Source organism: Falco cherrug, chromosome 1 (genome assembly GCF_023634085.1).
Source record: "Falco cherrug isolate bFalChe1 chromosome 1, bFalChe1.pri, whole genome shotgun sequence".
In the NCBI taxonomy this organism is placed as follows: domain Eukaryota; kingdom Metazoa; phylum Chordata; class Aves; order Falconiformes; family Falconidae; genus Falco; species Falco cherrug.
The window spans coordinates 42,406,770-42,428,907 of record NC_073697.1 but is presented as its reverse complement, the minus strand read 5'-3'; the positions used below and the strand labels follow the sequence as shown (position 1 = coordinate 42,428,907).

The 22,138-nt window shown below is 37.5% G+C and overlaps 1 protein-coding gene across 2 annotated transcripts in view; it reads right to left on the bottom strand.

The window, feature by feature from the left end:
• The window catches only part of CTNNA2 (catenin alpha 2), a 515,013-nt gene that overhangs the window by 374,986 nt on the left and 117,889 nt on the right, over positions 1–22,138 (bottom strand). For both annotated transcript variants that reach the window (XM_055698149.1, XM_055698157.1), the window contains exons 4-5: positions 4,878–5,044; positions 847–966 (exon numbers count right to left, since the gene is read on the bottom strand). In XM_055698149.1, coding sequence (XP_055554124.1) covers positions 847–966; positions 4,878–5,044 — 287 coding nt within the window. The remainder of the gene's footprint in view (positions 1–846; positions 967–4,877; positions 5,045–22,138) is intronic.

The window sequence follows — 22,138 nt, the reverse complement described above, 5'->3', positions numbered from 1 at the left end:
TGACTAGTTTTTACATTTTTAGCTATTTAATTTCAGTATAACTTTGAAAACATTCTACTTCATAAAAAAATACAATAGTGATACAGAAGTAAATTGCCATTACTGTAATGCAGAAAGTAAAGTAAATAGATAAATGAATATGGAACGCCAGCTTTCCAAATTCAGTGTGCTATGCAATAGAAAGGCAGCACGCCCCTGAATGATTCCAGGTGTTCAAATTCAGTCGAAGTTGGAGAGACCATATACAACTCCACAGTGACAACACTGTCTGGACTCTTAAAAAAAGCAGCAGTGTTCAGGAGCAAGCTATCTTTCTTGCAAAGATGTATAACTGCAGGCATTGAAAAAAATGTTATTGTGATTTTCTGGTCTTCTTTCTATCTGTCTTAGTAATGAATGGAGTACTTGGGGTTTTTTTGAGTATCTGAATATTACTAGTGGTGGGTTTGAACACGAAGTAGACATCTATTCTTCCTGATTTTGAATTATACGAGACTGCCAAAGAGCTCGTGCTTTACCAGCTGTCAGAGTGACCTCAAATTGCCACAGGTTAGAATTAAATGGGAATAATCATCAAATGAAAACTATCCTTAACCTGCTGAATCACTTGCCTTTTCACCCTTCATTCTGTTATTAATTGAATTAACTGAACTAAATTAATTAGAAAATTTTCTTAAAAGAAATTTTTGAAAAACTTCATCACACGCAAAAAAATGAATGTGATTAAATTATAGGCTATGACACAGCAATTACCTATTTTACATTTTAAACCAGACTTGGATATAAAATACAAGATCTTTAGGATCAGGACAGACTTTCTCAAGCACCAGCCTAAAATGTACTTACCTGTTGTCGTCTAGCAGCTACATAGTTCAGTTTTACCATCTCTTTTCCAAATTCTTTAAAGCGATTTGCTAAATCTTGCTCATTTGTTGCATTTTTCACTGCTTCTAGAGCTTCCTCTACCTAGAACACGATATATCGACAGTGTTAACATGTTAAGCGGGATTCATTCTTTGACAAAGTCTATAACTATGCTACCCAATACTCTCTATTCTATGGACTCAGTTTAGCTTTTACACCCATCACTGTACAGTGGCTTTATGACAGTGCCACTAGCTTTAATTAGATTTCTTAAAAGAGAGGCTGTCTAATTTGCACTCTGTGTTACTTCCCATTTAATGTACCTCGATACCACGTAGAACTAATGTAAAAGGCCTAACTATATTAATTTCCCCACTCACACTTATCAGATTAAATGTTTAATATCTGTGGTTTTCAAAACAAAATGGATAAATATGTTAATGTACAGTACCAGCTTTATGGGAAAACAAAGGGAAGTTATTAATCCTGCACATGAAATAACATTTTAAATGGAAACATAATCTTACCATTAAGATTTAAATTTACCCTGATATATCCAAAACGTTGTAACTTTGTGTAATATATGAAACAACAATAGATTGCACCCAGAATATATATATTATTTATTTTTCCTCAGTTCTCAGCTTTCCTTTTTCTGTTACTTTAAAACTGAGAAAATCTACCAAAGAAAACATATCTGTGCTTACTCAGCCATGCTGTAGCTAACAGGCAAAGATATAAACCCCTGGTTATACCAACAAGTTAATCTACCAAATCTATTGTGAAACTTTATGTACAGCAAGAAAAAAAAATCTAAAGGGATAAAATGTTCTTCTAATGCAATAAGTAAAGGAAATTTTCCTGTGACTAGATGGGAATTCAAAGCTCTCCCTCACAAGGTAAAACTGCAATTCTGAGATTGAGAACTGAAAAGCTTTTATCCATCCTTTCTAAAATCTATTGCTTCAATTCATGAGAATGTGCATAAGCTTTCAATAACAAACAAATTTTCCCCTCAAAGAAAAATGGCTGATTCCAATGGGGACGTGCTCCTGTGCAGAAGCAGAGGTTTGCAGCTTACTCTCCAAATGCCACTGGGAATCCATTTATTCAGGACTAGCTTGCATCTAATGCATTTAGGAAAGCACAATTATGCGCAGAACCTGCTATTTTAACGTTTGTGTTGCTCTGTGTTTTCCTACCAGCGAGAGAAGATATTTTTATTTTGAGCTTTTACTTGATTACTGCAGACTTACAAATTACAGGGCAGTAGAGTATTAAACCCATAAATTTCTATTGGAAAAATGTATAATTCAAGCACATAAATCCATAGTTGTCATGCTGGAATTTTTATACTAAGTCTGAGAGTTGCAAGCTATACCTTATTCAGAATCCAATTACCTCTTCTTTTACTTTTAAAAAGAAGGGCAATTCTTACAGCTGAACTGACTGCCTTAACTATTAGCAGAAATTACCAAAGCATCGTTGAACTGTCTAATTTGTTCCTATAGGATTCAGTGCAAAATACGAACAACTTCCTTTCACACCAAGAAGCATTTATATTAAACTACCTGAATCTTTCATCTTTAATATATTTGGAATGCTGAGCACAGGCATGACAAACTGATAGACATTTTTGTTAAGTCCTGCCAGCTCCCTATAAAATAAAACTGCTAAAGAATTTGTTACAGATTCCACTCTGATAATCAGATTTCAAAAACTGCTGATAATACGCTATTGTGTCAGTCTGAGCTCAAGCCCATGAAATTCCAAAACGAAGAAACTAGTAATGAGAAGTATTAGAAAGCGTGTAAGCACAAACCCCTTGTTTATTGCAATTTCTTTTAGAAATTCATGTCAGGGCAAGTTCTCGATCTTCAGAAAAACACAACTTTACTCAACTGCACAGATGTGTTCCTCAGATTAACTTGCATGTAATTAATTACAATACTCATAATTTTGTATGTTCATGATCACATACTATATTAGTATATGCTATTTTATGAGCATTACACAAGCTGCACTGCAATAAGAACTATTACTAATTTTAGTAACGCAAATGATAATCTGTAGAAATAACCAAGTATCCTTCCAGAAAATATCTGCCTATATTCACTCTAAAACATAATTAAAATGCATTATTTCCTAAGAAGTCTCTGACATGCTTTCAGTGAAAACTGATTACAGTACATTTCCATATAAATCAGGCTTCATAATTTTGACATGCAGAATTATTTTAGTTTATTATTTTTATGTTTAACTTACATTTGTCTTTGCATGTTACCTTAGAGTCAAAATGAGTGCTGTTCTTTTGCCAATTTTGTAAAATACCAACACTTTTTTTCTTTCTTAGTAATTTCATTTTTTTTCCCATCTAAAACTAGTTAGCGTTATATAATGGTAAGAGAAAAATATTTATACAGTTTATCTTCAGAAATTAATTACCCTTTTTAACCTAACAAAAATTAAAATGCTAAAAAAACCCACACCAACCAAAAATTAAAAACAAATGTAAGGTCCTTAAGTTGAATTTTGCTGAAAACAACCAGAAATGCCTGGTTTCTTGGAAACAGCATTCATAATAACATCTGATAAACACAGAGATTACAAACCACACTGCCATACACTGCCCTTGCAAATCTAGGGCGTAAACTGTGTAAGTAAACACACCCACTTATAAAACAGTATTGGACATTTGTGTTTTACATAACATAGTACACTGCTATAACAGAAGGAAGAAATCTCAGATGTGATAACAGTATTTCTCAGAGCCTATGAAAGAGCTTGAATCTAAATTTTAATCATACTGTTTAGAAAAAAACTGTTGTTTATAATATTGAAGTGTTAGCCTCACTAGCAAAAGACTATTTGAATTACAATTGCATGGACTATTATAGTGGAGAAAAATTAAAAGCATATTCGAGAGACAATGCTTACACTGCACATAATCAGAGCCCCATGCTGACACGAGAGCAGCACTTTGTTCATTAGAGCAGAGCTCACTAGACTCTGTGCAGAAAAATCTGTTTTTCATTATAAAAACTGTTTTCAAACTGTTGAAGTTATCTGCACAGTTTGCAAGTTGAAGGGTTCTCATTGTTTTTTTCCACAACATAGCACTGTTGTACAATTACCCTGCTAAAAAGACAAATAAAAAAAAAACCAAACAAAAAAACCCAACACACACACACAAAATCAAAACCAACAACAAAAAAACCCTTTCTGGACAGTTATTAAAAAGAAATAACTCTTCATCCCCTCTGCTAAACTCACACATGTAATCTGCTGGCTTTAAATACTCTATATGTAATTTTCTGCAAATTTTTGTTTTGTTTCAGATTTTTTTGTTTCTTTATTTATGCAATAAAAGTGAAATAGTCTAATAACTAGCAAAAATAAATAAAATAAACATTTCCCAGTTTCAACTGCAAAGTTTTAATATTCTTGTATAGAAACGGGAATGGCAGCAACCAAAAGTGAATATAAATCTACACCAAATTATCTGGCAATCTTTAATTCCTCTTTATTTTGTCTCTCTTTTTGATGACTGATTAAGACACTTGTACTATTGTCTCACTCCAAATTAAAGATCCAATCTTTTGATACATGCAGAAGTCGTGCAGGGAAAAAAAGTAGAACAACTGTAATACCTAAACTTTACCACAAGATAGCAATACTCCACAAGTACCGAGGTAGCAAGCCACCGGAGTAAGATGTGAGGCGAGTTAGGTAAATGTACCTGTTTTGTTCAGAGAGCTGCTTAACAGCAGTATTAGTCCAGTCACTGAAAATATTTAAGAACTTTAACTCCTCAAAAGTTATTTTTCTGCAAAATTAGAAAATAATTCAGACTAATGTAGAAATGTGTTATCTCCTACCTTTTTATCAGCACTTTAAGAAAAAGCAGTGAAACAGTAAGAAATATGAACAGTGATACCCATTACTGAGTTATTCCCTATTTTTCTACACACAAAAAACATGCAAAACCAATACAGAATATTAAAAATGCATACAATTTTCAGATGTGATAGAAGCCTCATGACATCAGCCATATCAGCCAGGATGAGTAAGCGAGTGACAGCAGAAAGCAAGGCACGAGCAGCCCGCACCATGGTGCCTCGTTTTACTGAGGAGCATGGGTCATCAGCAAACTCCGAAGAGGCAATTCTCATTGTTTCTCCTAGAATTGGGGTGGGGGGTGGGGGTGGGAAAAAAGTCATGAAAGGTAAGTTGTACACTTCTATTTTCTTAAAGACAGTATAAACAACTCGCTAAATAAACTAACTGCTGTCAGAAAAGAATTAATGGTGTAGTTACTAAATATTGAATTCCTCAGGAGAAAGATATTTTTTAAATTTGTAGCAACTGCCTCAATACTCTCTGCCTTTTTTTGTTCTAGAGCAGCCACCTGTAACAACTAAAAAGGCAACCAAAACACCAAGACAGGTTGCTTGGGTGCAACCAGCACAGCATAAGAAAACCAGCAGCGTGTGTTACAGAAATAGAGAGCTCACATGCACTGGTAGGGAGGATGGGACATAGCACTCCAGCTGTATTAGCCTAACTGTACCTCTCTACAATTCTGCCTTCAAACTGCTCGCTTCTGCTCCTCAGTCCTTGCCCCCTTGCTCAGATACTCACTCTGCTCTCATCCACCTGGAAGAGCTATCACTCCTATTAATTTCCTCCCCCCGCTCACCCAATCATAGAATCATAGAATTGTTTAGGTTGGGTAAGACCTTTAAGACCATCGAGTCCAACCGTTAACGTAGCACTGTCAAGGCCACCACTAAACCATCTCCCCAAGTGCCACAGCTACATGGTTTTTGAACACCTCCAGGGACAGTGACTCCCGCCTGTCCCCGGGCAGCCTGTGCCAGCGCCTGCCAGCCCTCTCGGTGCAGAATGTTCCCTCACACCCAATCTCACCCTCCCCTGGCGCAACGTGAGGCCGTTTGCTCTCGTCCTGTCGCTGGTTCCTGGGGAGCAGAGACCGACCCCCCTGGCTACAGCCTCCTGCCAGGCCGTTGCAGAGCCACCGGGTCCCCCCCAGCCCCCTTCTCTCCAGGCTGACCCCCCCCGCCCCCCCCAGGCTGGTGCCCCAGCCCCTGCCCCAGCCCCTGCCCGGCTCTGGACACGCTCCAGCCCCTCAGTGTCTGTCTGGCCGTGAGGGGCCCAACGCTGAGCCCAGGCCCCGCGGGGCGGCCCCACCAGTGCCCAGGGCAGGGGGACGGGCGCTGCCCCGGCCCTGCCGGACACACCGTTCCGGCCGGGACGCTGCTGGCCTCCTGGGCCACCTGGGCACGCTGGGGGCTCATGCCCAGCCGCTGCCGCCCAGCCCCCCCAGGCCCTGTCCCGCCGGGCAGTTCCCAGCCCCCTGCCCCCAGCCCACAGCTGCCGGGGGCTGGTGTGACCCAGGGGCAGGGTCCGGCACTCAGCCCTGGGGACCCTCATGGTTCCCTTTATGACCATCACTGCTGTGATTTTACCACCCAATGTCCTCTACCGACTCTACCTATTCACCATCCCAAACCACCCAGATATCTCTATTGCTGCATCTTCCTGGACAGCGCAACTGTCTTGTATCACAAGTGAAACATGCTGGTGCCTCAGCACATTATTCCTCTTCAATTCCAGCAACAAACATCTTATTCAACATGGTACTTGGTAACTAAATCAAGATTTTAAAGGATGAAATTTACTAATACTTCCATCTGCTAAAAAGCACTAAGTACTTTTCATTCTTTCTTAATGCTCCCAGCACTGAAAGGGCTTCTATTCTTTTTGTAAAGATGAGATCTAACAGCTTTCAACTACTATAGGAAATAGTGCTTGTTATGGAACAGAATAAGTTAGAATATAGTAGGAAAAGGAGGACAGGGAGAAACTGAGGGAAATATCGGATTGGAAAGGGTGAGCCAGGGACAGTGCAGTGCATTCAGAGAAGTAGGCAAGATACCAATGGCAAAGACCTTGAAATCAGGAAGTAGGAACAATTCCACCCCGCCATATTCACAAGGAATAAATTGCATAATTGGCCATAATTTATTTATTTTTAAATCATAACCGTCTTTCAGTGATTTGATAACTTATTTTAAGCCAACACAGAACATGAAGCTCAACCAAAAAGGAAACATTACATTAAATTACAGGCAAATGTGGTGAACATCACAAGGAAATCAGGTAAATTCTGATATGTAAGAAAGACTTAGCAAATGAAAAATAAATAGCACACCTCTGGAAATCAAATAAACTAATAGTTTAATGCAGTGGTAACTGAAAAAGAATGGCACATATCTTTTCCTTTCATATATGACTCACAGAAGACTGTGAAGGGCGTTGTGCCACAGGATGTTTCTTTTTTTGTAACCACCAGAAAAGCAGTAATATAGAACACAGACCACACAGAAACGTAGAACATATATCAGTCCATAATTTTCCAAAACAATTCCAGACACATTAATTATTTTTTTCAATAATCATTAAGAAAACAGAATGATGCATTTGTAGTTCAAAAGTTACTCGTAAAACAGTATGGTTCTAGATGTAGGAACAGGAACCTGGACCTGTAACTAAGACAAAAATCTGAATATATATACTAATAAATATACTGTAAGCATTTGCTGTAACAACAGAAGTCAAAGCCAACTGACTCCTAATTGTGATGAGAACATGAAGGATGAATTGACCAGAATGAAGAACTGAATATTAAATGCTGAGGCCTCCAGAAAAGTTCACTAATTCAAGAAGGCTATTAGAATGGTTTTGAGTAAGCCCCAATCTTTAAGAGCTGATACAAACTAGTAGCATGTTATTCTAAGCAACAGGGAAAACATGCATCACTTGCTGTCTAACTTTATGCTTGTAGGAAATGGGTGATTACACCACCTTACTTAACAGTGTCAGCAGAAAAATAATGAACTAAAAATGCATCATCTTCCTTCACAATGCAAGAAACAGGAAAAAAAATTATACATTAAAAATAGAAATTCAGAGATGTTATTATGAGAAAAACATGGCTGTGTATTTTAAAGCACTTCAAAAGACTATGGAAAACAACCCAGTATAGAAACCTCTAAACCCAAATCCTAGGCTCTCACTGTCTCCACAGACAGGAACAACTCAGCTGTATCTGCACCCTGTCATGTACCAGCTGATGAGTCTTGCTCAGAGCCAGCACTAATTAGGTTAGACTGTGCCACACTGATGACTCAAGATCCAAGCTAGTGTAGCTGCGTAGGGCTGCCCTGCTGTTATGCAGCTTTACTAACTAGCTTAGGTATCTCCAAAAGGTATTGTGTTCTGCTCTATAGACTTGTTAAAAGTCTTTCAAATAACCCAGCCTATCTATGGAGCACAATCCCATTGATATATTACTTGGAATTACACTGTGGCTATGCCAAACAAAAACTCATTTTTAAGACAAGCTACTGACTTAGTTTTGTACTGTTACCATTTGCCGAAAGAAAGCTCTGTATGCAAGCTGTTTTTAAAAAACAAAAAAATCAGCATTCTCTAAATGTATCTTAAATTTTCAAAAGATTCTGTATTTCAGCTTGGCTGTTACAATCTTCTTTTCAAACCACAAATTAATTCATAGAATACTTTGTGCCTCCGCAGATGAATTAATAGGTTCGTGTTCATTTTCACCTATTCTGCTACTATACTACCTGAAAACCCACTCTGTATTTTCTCCATGACACTTTCAATGAGAGAGAAATAGCATGTACTCTGCCTTGCCAGGACAACACACACATTGCCCTACCAGCCAGCTAGTGGCAAAGAATGTGGAATTTTACCTGTCTTGGTGTGAACACAAGTCTGAGGTTTTATTTTGTTGTCTTCTCCCCTTCTTGATTTTTTTTTTTTTTTACTTTTTAAATTATGTTGAGATTTTTATGCATAGGTTGAAACTGGACAGTAATTTAAATATACTAGGAATTGTCAACAGATCAACAATTATACAAGCCTTATTTCCCTGGGAAATCAGTTTGAAAAAGGAGCAAACATCATTTCAAAGGAGATTTTATATTATTCCAAAATTTGCTATTATTAAAAAATAAAAAATAAATCCTGTTTGTCTCCAGCATAGAAACTCAGAAAGAAAGTACTTATAATGTGAAATCAAAGCACATTTACATTCTTTTAAGACCATTATAACAGCATTAAAAAAAATAAAAATCCCAGATGGCATAACTTCCCATAAGGTCAGGCAAATAGTGAGGGAGAGACTTAAGACAGTCACAGTGGATAATTCCCATCAGAACTCTTTTCCTTATTATATTACCATTATGACTGTGTGTACTTACTATAATTTGTGTGTAGTGTATCTTGGATGATAAGCTGATAATAGCTAATTTCAGTAGAAAAATGCTCATTTCTAAGGCTGCATACTTTTCTTGGATTTCTGTAAGGTTACCGAAACTCTCAAAAGATTTCTTAAGAGACAATGAACAAATGACCATTGTCAGATAAACAGAAAAAAAAAATCTAAACATGCTTAAATGTTGTGTTGCTCAGCATCTAGGTACCTGGTCTCTGCAGAGAAACCATAAGGTTTCTGCAGAGGAGGACCAAAGATCGCTGTACCTATGTTCCTTTGCATTTTACCCATGTGCCAAAAAAACCACTGAAACCAGGAGCAAGGAACTCTGAAGCCATAAAGAATTTTCTGACACATATTTTAATTCAAGCAGGTATTGGAAAAATTTATCAACAACTCATGACTGAGAGGGTGCTAAAAATTGGGAATTAAATTTCCACAAATCTTTCTATTGTTATTATTATTATTGAGTCAGTAACTCAAAATATTCTACGTAAAAGGAGAGGCTGAGAGCGACCACATAATAGCTTAGAGTCTAGGATGTTGGCAAGGGTTAGATTTGAATTTCCTAATCTGGTAATGTGATCCAACTATGGAAGACTGGATTCATCTTATCAGTGTAAGAATTGGGAAAGCATCACCTCCCTTTCAGTTACTTTTTAAAGAAAAACAACTATCACAGCTTTTTTTAGAAAGTTTGATACAGCATGCACTTAGAACCTATGTAGCTGATTTGAACCCAAGGGGATGCATACAACTGTGTGAAAAGCCCAGCAAGGTTTTCTCTCATATTAAGTTCTAAGTTGGATGCAGATGAGATGGAAGTGATTCTGAGCATGCAGCAGCAACACTTTTGTATGTGAAGGTACATGAAACTCCAGGTATATCCAGAATGAAATGGCAGCCAAAGAAAGCTTTGGATTGTGGAAGAGGATGCTTGCAAAATATTTAACTTCTACTTTGGTCCTAAGGAGTTTTTACCATTTTCTGTCAAATAACCAGTCTGCAGCTTCAGATAAAAATAAATAATATTGAACTATGAAAGAAGGAAATAATATTTGATAATTTGCCAGCGCACCAGGAAAACAAGCTGGAAAATTTTCTTCTTAGGTTTGACTACCCAAGGAGATAGCAGTAGCAAATATATTTGAAAATCAACACTGCTGGACAGAGGGAAAAATATATGGAGAGTCAAAAAAAGGATTAAAATGTTTGGATTAGTTATTTAAGCTTAGAAAGCTCAAGTTAGGTGAAATAAATCTTCTCTGAAATAATTAAGCAGCAGGTACTTAATACGCATAAAAACTCAGCAAATCTAAAAAGTATTAATATAGAAGTTCATAGCAGGTTGTTTAATAAAGAACTACTAGTTCCCAATTTAAGATCTAATAACCTAGAAAACTAGGGGTTACGGAGGAGGAAGTCTATCTCAGTGCTAATTAACATATTTTTATCTTTGTACAGCAATGGTATCAAACCTTAGGCCAAAGGTAATGTTGGAGCTACAGCTACTCAAATTATTTTTCAGAGAAACCTTTTTATCTGGAAAAAGCCAACCCTACTTCCAGTTATCCATTTATTTCCAAATTAATTTGAAGTTATTCTGTAATCTATATTAAATTACTTTCAGTGAAAATTAGGTCAATGCAAGCAGCACAGACATCTTGAGTCACCAGGTCTGCTTCCTTGCCACTGCAGACAGTCATGTCACAATATAATTAATAATAATTTTAGTATGATAATAACTACACTCATAAACTTATCAAGCTTCCATCTTAGAAACAGCTCAGACATTTAACCCCAATTAATCCTACTGGAAGCAGGAAACTCATTCCAAACTAACTCCAGAATCTGACAGGTTTTTTTCATTAGAGACAATTTAATTGCCATACTGACTGTACTATTAGATAATTTATAGCCATTCCTTCTCATGCCCCATTTGTCCTTCCATTTAAGTAAGTATCCTTCCTCCACTGTGCTTCCTATTGTGCCTTTTTTTGCTTCATGCATTTTTGCAATGAGCCATGACAGATTAATGCCTTCAGTCTCCTCTTATTGCATAGAATATCCATTCCTGTAATGATTACAGCAGCCCTATGAAACAATTATGTTTCTGAAATACATCTGATTAGAACTGCAGCTTTCTAGGTCATATCAGTTGCAGCTACGAGAAATACTTCACCTGATACCTTGCAGGATTTGTATACCTGTTTTGTGAGACATACAGATTCAGCCACTTTCTTATTAAGAGCCATACACAAATTCCTTGGCACCTTGCTTTGAGAAAAGAGTGTGCATTTAATTTACATTTTGTAAATGATGAGTCTTAGTTGGGTTAAAAGTGATTTAAAAAACATAGAATATTCAGAGGAGAAATCCCCTATTAACCACATAGGAAATGTTTATCATTAAAAAAAAAAAAAGGAAGAAAACAAAACCAAAAGCCCAAATGAAAACAAAAAACAACCAAACAACAAAAAAAAACCACCCCAAAGAAACCACCACCAACATAAAACCTAACAGTGAAATTCAGCTTCATTTCTGAATTCTAATGATTACCAGTAGCACAGCTACTAATAAACACCTGCAGGGAGGGTGCCAAGAGGACAGAGCTAGGCTTTTGCCAGTAGTACCCAGTGGCAGGACCAGACACTATGGGCACAAACTGAGACACAGGAGGGTCCCTCTGAAGATCAAAACCCACTTTTTTACTGTGAGGGTGACCAAGCATTGGCACAGGTTGCCCAGGGAGGTTTTGGAGTTGTTTTCTTTGGAGAGATTAAAAATCTGTCTGGGTGTGGTCCTGGGCAACTGGCTCTGGGTGGCCCTGCCTGAGCAGGGGGGGTGGACCAGGTGACCTCCAGGCATCCCTTCCAACCTCAACCATTCTCTGATTCTGTGAATCTGACAACAGCCACACAACAAGGCACTTTCCTGTGCTTGAGCAATAACTAGAAGATGTGTTCAAAGTTATTATTTAGGTTCTGAGATCTCATCAGTTTGAGAAGGTTCACACCTGCAGCTATTATCTCTCAACGTCACTATCAAACCAGCTGGCTTGCTCTGATAGTATTTAACTGACAGACCTACTCTATCTATCCTTCCTTGAGGGGTAATGCAAGATTAGATTGAGTCATACTCAATCACTTTCTTGTAATAAAATTACAGCACCTAGGAAAGAAGTCTTAAACCTGATGCTCAAAAAAACCCTTTTCCCTTAGATTCTCAATACAAGATGTCATTTCATTTTGTATATTAAATTCAGGCACTCATATACGAGTAGTCAAAGATTTATTTGACCAGAATCACATACACATACAAGTCCCCTGGTAATCTGTGTAAGGTAATTCAAGTACTACAAGCTTAACTTCTGCAAAGAACTATCAACAGATGATTGTAAAGATCACCAAAATTCTGAATGATTCAGTACAACCCAAAAGATGAACATTCCAAAAAATGTATGGCAAAAGGGCTAAAGGAATGTACAATCCACTGCATATCTCATGCTGAATCCTATTCAAATTTCTGCTTCTCGTCATTAAGTCTTACAATGAAATACGGCCCCAAACAACTGGAAAGGCGTTAAGTAATTACTACATATTGAAAGTGAAAATCAGCATAAGAGTGGGGAAAGAAGACCAGATAAAATCAACAAATTTATACATAGTTTGCTCTAATTTTATATACATAAAGATACATATTCAAAACCTCTATACACACAAACATACATTCAGAAATTTTATATTTTCTGAATGTATTTCCAAAAAGTATAAGGCTGATTGCTTCCTATTTTTAACTGAAAAGAAAACATTTTTATTATATCAGTATCTAGGGAAAATGTTAATAAACAACATGAATGTGTAAGTATTCCATGATGTTCTTAAGACAGATACACACACAAAAATATAGATACATATCTATGCATGTATATTAAAGAGAAATTAAAGGATGATTATATGGGTTTTTTTTTTCAAAAAAATACACAACCTGCAGATGTAACTGACAAAAACTAACCATTTCATAAATGTGAGCTTCCATAGCACTTGATTTACAAACAACTATTCTGACAAAAGGCTGTTTAAAAATATCAGTATGGCCACATTAAGTGGAGTAACATATTACTAATATTTACAAAACCAATAAAATGGTTAAATAACAAGCCCTTACTGGTAAGACTTCTCTTTGGGAATCCGAAGCTCCTGAGAGCAGTGGGAAAGGCGGCAGGCAGTCAGGCTTACACTTCATTAGGGAACATTTAAATAGACTGGACATGCCTAAGTTATAGAACCAAAAAATCATTTAGTTTGGAAAAGACCTTTAATATCAAGTCCAACCATTAATCCAGCACTGCCGAGGCCACCACTAAACTGTCCCTAAAGCACTGCACGTACAGGTTTTTTAAGTACCTCCAGGGATGGTGACTCCACCACTTCCCTGGGCAGCCACAACTGTTTTAACATGTTCAAAACATTAAATGGGAAGCAGAACTCTAAAACTGAGGAAAGTCCCTCAAAGGAAAGAGGGACCATTTGTAGAGAAACACTGGAAAAACAGCTTTCTCTGTAACACAAATCCTAAAGCGATCTAATGAGCCCTTGAAGGTACAGCTGTTCAGAATCACCTTTACTTTGAATCTAACAATCTCAGCACAGTAAAGAAATGTTTCCTTCAAAAGTGAGGCTAAAAGTCTTCCATGGCAACACACTGTACATGAGCCCGTGACCCCTGATGTCCATGAGCCCTGATGGAGTGCACCCACAGATGCCAAGGGAGCTGCCCCACTTCAATCTCAATTATCTTTGAAAGATCGTGGTGATTGATTGGGGTAGCTTCATTACTCTCTTTGAGAAGGGAAACAAAGTAGAATCGGAGATCTACAGGCCAGTCAGCCTCACTTCAATCGCTGTAAAAAACATGGAGTAAATACTCTTGGAAGCCATTTCCAAATTTATGAAGGAAAGGAAGGTGATCTGGGACAGTCAGTATTAACTTACAAAGGGAACTCCAATGATATGGCAAGGGGAATCATAGCATGATTTGGGTTACAAGGAACCTTTAAAAATAATGTAGTCCAAGCCCCCTGCTGTAGGCAGGGACATCTTTCACTAGATCTGGTTGCTCAGAGTTCTGTCCAACCTGACTTTGAACACAAGGAGAATGGGGAATGTTATAAAATTTGATTATTTAGGTAGGAAAAGACCTTTAAGATCATGAAGTCTAACCATAAACCTAACATTGCCAAGTCCACCACTAAACCATGTCCGTAAGTGCCACATCAAGTTGCTTATATCTTGACTTTAGTAAGACTTTTCACACTATCTCCTGTAATATCTTCATAGACAAAATGATGAACTGTGAGCTTGCCAAGTGGATAGTGAGATGCATTGAAAGCTGACCAAACTTCTGGTCTAGCTTGTGATCAATGGCATCAAGTTCAGCTGGAGGCAAGTCACTAGTGGAGTATCCCATGGGCTAATACTGGAGCCAAGACTGCTTAACCTCTTCATCAGTGACCTATATGATGGGACAGAGAGCAAGTTTTCCAATGATACAAGACTTGGAGGGGTGACAGATATACCAACTGATTGTGCTGCCATTCAGAAGGATCCCAACACCCCAGAGAAATAGGCAAACTGAAACTTAGTGAGACCAAATAATGGGAAATATAAAGTGCTGTGACTGGGCAGGAGTAACCCCAGGCATTAGCACATGACAAGGGCCATCAAGCCGAAAGACAGGATCCTGGTGCATAATAAAATGAACATGAACTAGCAATGCACCCTTGCAACAAAGGTTAACAGCACCCTGGGCTGCATTAGGAACAGTGTTGCCACAACATTGGGAAGGTGATCATTCTCTATTCCAAATAGGTGAGCCCACGCCTGGAGAGCTGTGTCCAGTTCTGGGTTCTCCAGTAGAAAAGAGACATGGGCATACTGGGTCAAAAACCAACAAAGGGCCACTATACAATTAAGGGATTACAGTATCTGTCATATGAGGACAGGCTGAGAGAGATGGAGAGCTCAGGGAGATCTTATCCATGCATACAAATATCTGACAGGAAGGAATGAAGAACAAGGCTCCTCTCAGTGATATCTAATAAAAGGAGAATAGGCAATGACATAAATTGAAATGGATATATGATTTTTTTTAATTATCGTTATTTATTTTCATTTTTATTGTGAGAGTGATTGAAAACCAGAATAGGCTTCCCAGAGAGGTTGGGGAGTCTCCATCAGTTGAGGTATCCAAAATGTGACTGGACACAGCCCTGAGCAACCTGCTCTAGCTGACCCTGCTTTAAGGAAGGGCGTTGAACTACACTATCTCTAGAGGACCCTTCCTGCCTCTGTGATTCTGTGAAATCTCTCCTTCCTCCAGATATCAAACAACTTCAGGAGCATGCGCTACAGCTGGTACCACAAAGGTGCTGGAACAAGACCCAAACCATACAAGTTCTTAACACTGGAGCTCAAAACGATCAGCTCCATGGATCTTATCACCTCTTGTCTTCAGATGCAATCACATAACGTGTAACAGTAGTGACAAAAGCAAAACAAATAGTTTGATCATGGCTTCCTCAGGACTAATATATAATTTTCAGTTTCTTGAAAACTAAAGGCACAATCACTTTGTTTTATGGATACAGAACAAGAATCCTGTCTAAAAGAAGGTACTTTCTTCAACCAATTTTCTTATGATACACAACTAAGTGGGAGCAGCAATAATTGTTCCCTTTGCCCAACACACACATACACACTCCTGCTGTCTTCACTATGTCAACTCTGAATGATGGGCTGAACACACATTGAAAAAGAACTGTAAAATGTATAGCATTTAAATAACAAACTATGAATTTGATTCCATGTAGTTTACAAAAAAGGCCCTGTAGAGATACACTTCATAGGCACACATAAAAAGCTGTCAATTTTTATACACCATTTGATATGGAAATCATTGAATAGACTTATCATGGGTAAAGAAAGTACCTCCTGATCCATATCTTTGAAAAAGCAATTCCTATTTTAGCCTAGTGGAAGTAGCTGGGGATGGCATACAGGGAAAAGGAGTAAAGGCATGGCTGAGAGGTACCAAGGTTGATTACTGGCACATTTTTTGTAACAGTGCACAAACATGCTGTGCTGGTCAACTGGAACTTTTGGAACCATAAGCAGACTTCAAGGTAAGCATCTACCTATGAAGAAAGGAACGGACTAAAGCACTTAACAGTTAATATGCTGAGGAAATTGCTATTTTTCCAAAGCCTTTAAGTGTTTTTTAAGAGACAGAAGATGGTGGGCACAAAGCTGCAATCTAGAGAACAAGCTATGATCAGTAGGGGTTGCTGACAATACTCCAAACACCTGGAAATAATTAAGGAAATAATGACAGCCTGACTGTATGTACTATTCCTGAGCAGTTCTCAAATGGAAGAAATTAATAAAGCTGTGGTCTAATTAATCCATCTCTTTTAGGTTCTGTCTCTTGTTTTACATGCCCAAGATTAAAAAGATGTGACAACTGATCTGTGACCTAACTAAAGTATTTTAGAGTGCTCTCCTTGTAATTAGAGCAAAAGTGTTGTTATGAAGCTATTCTGAATTATAATAATGTATAGACCCAAACTGAGTTGCAGATTCCATATAGAACAGTGTTATGATACTAAATGATAATATGACAGATCTGAATAACCCATAATTGCTAACAGGGTGTATATCAAATAACATAAGCAGGTTTTTAATCCTTTCCTCATGGATGCTGTCTCATTATTAAAACAAGCAAACCCAAACCCTTCAGGATGTAAAGATCTGCAATTTTATCCCCTTTGGACTTGTCTAACAATTCACCAAATACAGAGTAGGACCACCTACTGTCCATTCCAGTATACTTGCCAACAGTCCAGTTTCTGATTCAGGAATAATGAACTAAATCTGGTGTTTGACGGTTGGTTTCTCACTGTTTATATTCCTCCTACCCATACAATCATACTGATTATTCAGTCCATACCTTAAAACATTTTGTTTACACTACTTTAAAATACATTCTCAATTACTGAAAATATTAAATTCAATAGTAATCTCTATTTGACACTGTATAGACATTTGTTAAAATTTGGAAAGTAATTTGTAGAGTATTTTCATACTGAAGAATGCTGTATACTTAACATAAATATGTATTAAAAATGCTATTCAGAATTTCTAAACCTTCCCATGAATGGCTGTTAAATCTTCATCTCCCCTTTCCCAATACTTCTAAATCTTTACTACTATTTCACCTAAACTCATTCCTCTTTGACTTGCACTTGGGATTTTGTTCTCTTCTCTGTGGAAGAATTACCACTTCTCATTGTATTAATATATTTCAAGGCCAGAAAGTCCCTATATGATCTGGCCTGTAGTTTTCACATTTCATTTCAGCTATAGATCTGCATCTCTCTGGAATTGTTTATACAGACAATCCACTTCACTTACATTTGAATCACTTTACATTTGACCTTTAGATAGAGTGATGGAAGATGAATCACTATGTGTTTAAAAGCACAGTGCATATCCTTAAAGCTAGTATACATTTTTGATTCAATATTCACATTTAGATCCAATAGCATACCGTATTATTCTCTACATAGATCATTAAAATATGTAATTTTAATTAACCCAGCTACTTGTTTCCTAAGGGACAATAAAATACCAGTAACACAGAACTTTAAGATATTTAGTTACATATCTATGGCAATCTAAACCAATTATTTCACAAATGTTACATTTTAGAGAGAACTTTTCTAATTAATAGTCAGATTAATGGTTCATTTGAAACATCACTGATACACTTAGGTACAATAAAACATTAATTAGATTTCAATTCAAAAATAAATTGTTTTGGATGTGAGAATACATTACCATTTCTAATCCCTCTTTGTCTGCAGCTCTCACCTACTCTGCAGTTTAACATCCTTCAGGGATAAACCAAACAAGTGATTAGCCTTCACTGAACTGCAGAGTTCATGAACATCAACATGATCATTTTAGATGTTCAGCACTGTGGTTGGTGACAGGGAACGTGAAAACACACTAGACCTCTTAAGATACCAATAAATACAGAAGAACATTTAAAACAATTCAAACAACTGATTTCTAACATGGCCTTATTTGTATCCTGGCAAAAGCCACACAGCTGAACTTTGATGTTCCACAGAAGATGTGGAAAATGTTTCTTTTTATCTCCATTAGTGTCTGTGTTGCCAAATTGGCTCTCTCCTTACTTTGGTCCAGTGGCCTGATAAACCTAATTGCCCAAGGCTGTACACAAGCTAGTTTGCTCTCATACTCAGCTGGGAGTGAACACAATAATATAATAACCCTTCCAAGGAAACCTGAGTGTGCTTGTTGGGGTAGTTCAGCTACTGAAAGTGGCAAGGCTGTCTTCCAGCTACCAGCAGAACAGATTTCTGCCATGCAGCAAGATACCGGGACACATTGATTCAGCACTGCAGGAAGCCTGTTGTTTCTTTGTTCAGCTAGTAGTTTTTCCACAGCTTCCATGCTTACTCTAGAAATTTGAGATATCCAATTAAAAATAAGCTTTTCATTCTTTACCAGATAGCTGCAGAACTGAAACAAGAAGCACATTCAAATGAGTATGTCATCACATAAGCAAGACAAAACTATTCAAATAACTACAGTGGCAGTTGCTAGGAAAAGTTGTCTTTTTGGTGAACTGTGCATGGTAAATATATTAAAATAATTATTGTAACAAAAGGACTAAAGCAAATTTAAATGACAAAGAAAAATCTTTTTCTGTGACTCCTAGCAATTCAATTCTTGAATTTAATCATTTAATGGGTTTCTGCATAACAAGGTATGAATTGTAAAGAGAATTGTGATTAATAAATATGTGTGAAACCTATCAGGTATAGAAAGGAACAATATTTGAAAAGCACACACACTTTTCTAACAGGAAAGGAAGTGCGCTAAGAAAACCACTATGGCATTCTCCATTAGGCAGACGGATTCCATCGTTCTGGATATTACTTTCAGTCTTGGGCTTGAAGAGGGTTACAAATACTGTACAGCCAAGCAAGATAGCAATCAGATTATATCTAAGCCCTAGGCACTGTGAACTAAGTTTAAAATCATAATTAGAATCAGTTCCATCATTCTCTATTATCACACCAAAAAAAAAAATTACCCAGTGAAAAACTTGGCTGAAATTGATATTTTTTTGAGATACACTTCCATTTCAAAGGGTTGATATTTTCCAGGAAGCCATGTTTTCTTAATAAATTTATAAAAAATTCCCAATGAGCTCCTGAGAACAGAAGGACCAGCAAGTTACTAATGTCAACTCATAGGGAACCACTGTGAGGAGGTGGGTAGGACTAATGATGAGACTGATCAGTTTAGGGGATTGATCCGCTCACTAACTGTTTTAAGGGGTCACTTTTATATCCCTGCTAATATATGCTTTTTCTGATACTTAGTTCCTATGCATGAATGACTTGACAGAAGTAGTAAGAGAAGCAGGGACCACCTGGCTCTGAACAGAGCACATGTCCAAGCACCCCATAGCTTGGGGATTAATATAACAAGAGGTATTGCTGCTGCCAATCACCCAGCTTTCTGATGACCCTGAGATAAAGCATATGGGCAGATTATGAAAATGGTAGAGGCATAAACCATATTCTTAACATTATTATTAAAAACCTGGGGAACAAACACAGCTAAAAGTAAAACAAAAACAACCAAAAAAAACCCCCAAAACACACCTTTCTGCAACACCCTGACTGGGATTAACAGAACGGACATGTTAATATTAGACAATTCAGGGGGTTTTGGCCAAGGCAGAAAAATACCAGGTAAAATTTAAATACAACATTTGAAAAAGGTACTCCAGTACAGGTTAGCATAAGAGAGGAGAAAAGTACACCAAGGAGTGTTACCAGCACAGATAACATCTATGGTATAGATTTACAACACAAAAAGATAAGAGCAAGATGACAACAAAGAATACAAAGAGCACTTGCAGGTTTTACATAAAGCAGGGGACAGAATTTACTTTTAAAGAATTAAATTATTTCATTTTTACTGTCTGTTCACATAGTATTTATGGTAACCTATATTTGAAACCCAATGCAGTTATTCTTACACCATAGAAGAACTTGTCAAGGATTTCTAAAATCATGCCCAAATGAAAATTAAGCCCATCTTTCCAAAATTGGGAATTACATTAAAAGGTAATTTTCAAAGACTACAGCAATCTTTCATCTAAACTTGACTTGGTAACATTTTAATACCCTCATACTTTATTGCCAGTTTCAATCAGAATTCATATAACACACAGGTGTTAATATAACATCATAGCCCCTTATATAAATATACTTATTGCATTAATGTATAAAAAATGCAAAAGCTTCTGTGCAGAGAGATAAAGAGATACCTGACCTTCATACTGTGAAATTACACTGTGGTGCACAGATCAAAACACAAAGCCGACCTACAGGCACCCACCAACACACAGAAAAGCAGATCAGTATGTTTTGTATAATAAAAGGTTCATAAACAATATATGATTATCGCTATCTTTTAGCAAGAACACAAAGAAATAATCATTAGCAAGAGCTCTCTATATAGGTGTCACTATAGAAGTTTATTAAGAAACACAAGAGGTGTAAAAACTGCTTAACTTTCAGGAATAATCAACAGCTGCATCTATTTGATGGACTTTTCAGCAAGTCTGTTAGTACATACAGATTTCTATGCTAGCCTAGCTAAAGTATCTCTGCTACTTAAACTAGCATATTTAGAGTAATTGAGTATTTCCATTTCATACTGAATAGCAAAAAATAATCCCCAAATCACACATCTTTAGTACTCACTAAGGCAAACACAAAATAGAGATTAGATTAGTCAGGAAAATCATAGGCAACGTGCAGAGGGAAAAAAGAAAAAAGAAAAAACTGAAATGGGGAAAGGAAAGTAGAAATAAAGACAAACGAACAAAGAAAATAAAATGTTTGTCCTACCATGCAGCCTCAAGAAATCAGAGGGTAGCAGTCAATAGGTCAATGTCCACATGGAGATCAGTAATGAGCGGTGTCCCTCAAGGGTCCATGCTGGGACTAGTACTGTTTAAGATCTTCAACAATGGCACAGACAGTGACATGAAATGCACCCTCGGCAAGCTTCCATACAACACCATACCAAGTGGTGCAGTTAACACATCTGAGGGCCCTGAATAAGCTTGAGAAGTGGGCTCATGTGAAACTCATGAGGTTCAACAAGGCTAAGTACAACATCCTACACCTGGGTCAGGGCAATCCCTGCTATCAATACAGGCTGGGGTTTGAGAAGATTCAGAGCACTCCTGATGAGAACAACTTTCAGGTGCTGGTGGATGAAAAGCTGCACATAAGTCGGCAAGTCAAGGGACATCATACTACCCCCTCTATTCCACACTTGTGAAAATACTTTATCCAGCTCTGTAATCCTCAGTACATGAAAAACATGGAACTGTTTGAGTGGGTCCACAGGAGGGCCACAAAAAAGATCAGAGGGATGGAACACCTCTGCTGTGAGGAAAGGCTGAGAGCTGGGCTTGCTCAGCCTGGAGAGAAGGCTCTGGGAAGACCATATTGTAGCCTTTCAATATTTCAGGTGGGCTTATAAGAAAGAATGGGACAGGTTTCTTCATAGGGTTTGCTGCAATAGGACAAGGAGTAATGGTTTCAAAGTAAAAGAGAGTAGATTCAGACTAGATATAAGGACAAAAATTTTCTTATGATGAGGGCAGTGAAACACTGGCACAGGTTGCCCAGAGAGGTGGTAGGTGCCCCATCCCTGGAAATATTGAAGGCCAGGGTGGATGGGGCTCTGAGAACCTTATGTAGTTGAAGATGCCCCTGCTTATTGCAGGGAGGTTGGAATAAATGACATGTAGAGGTCCCTTCCAATGCAA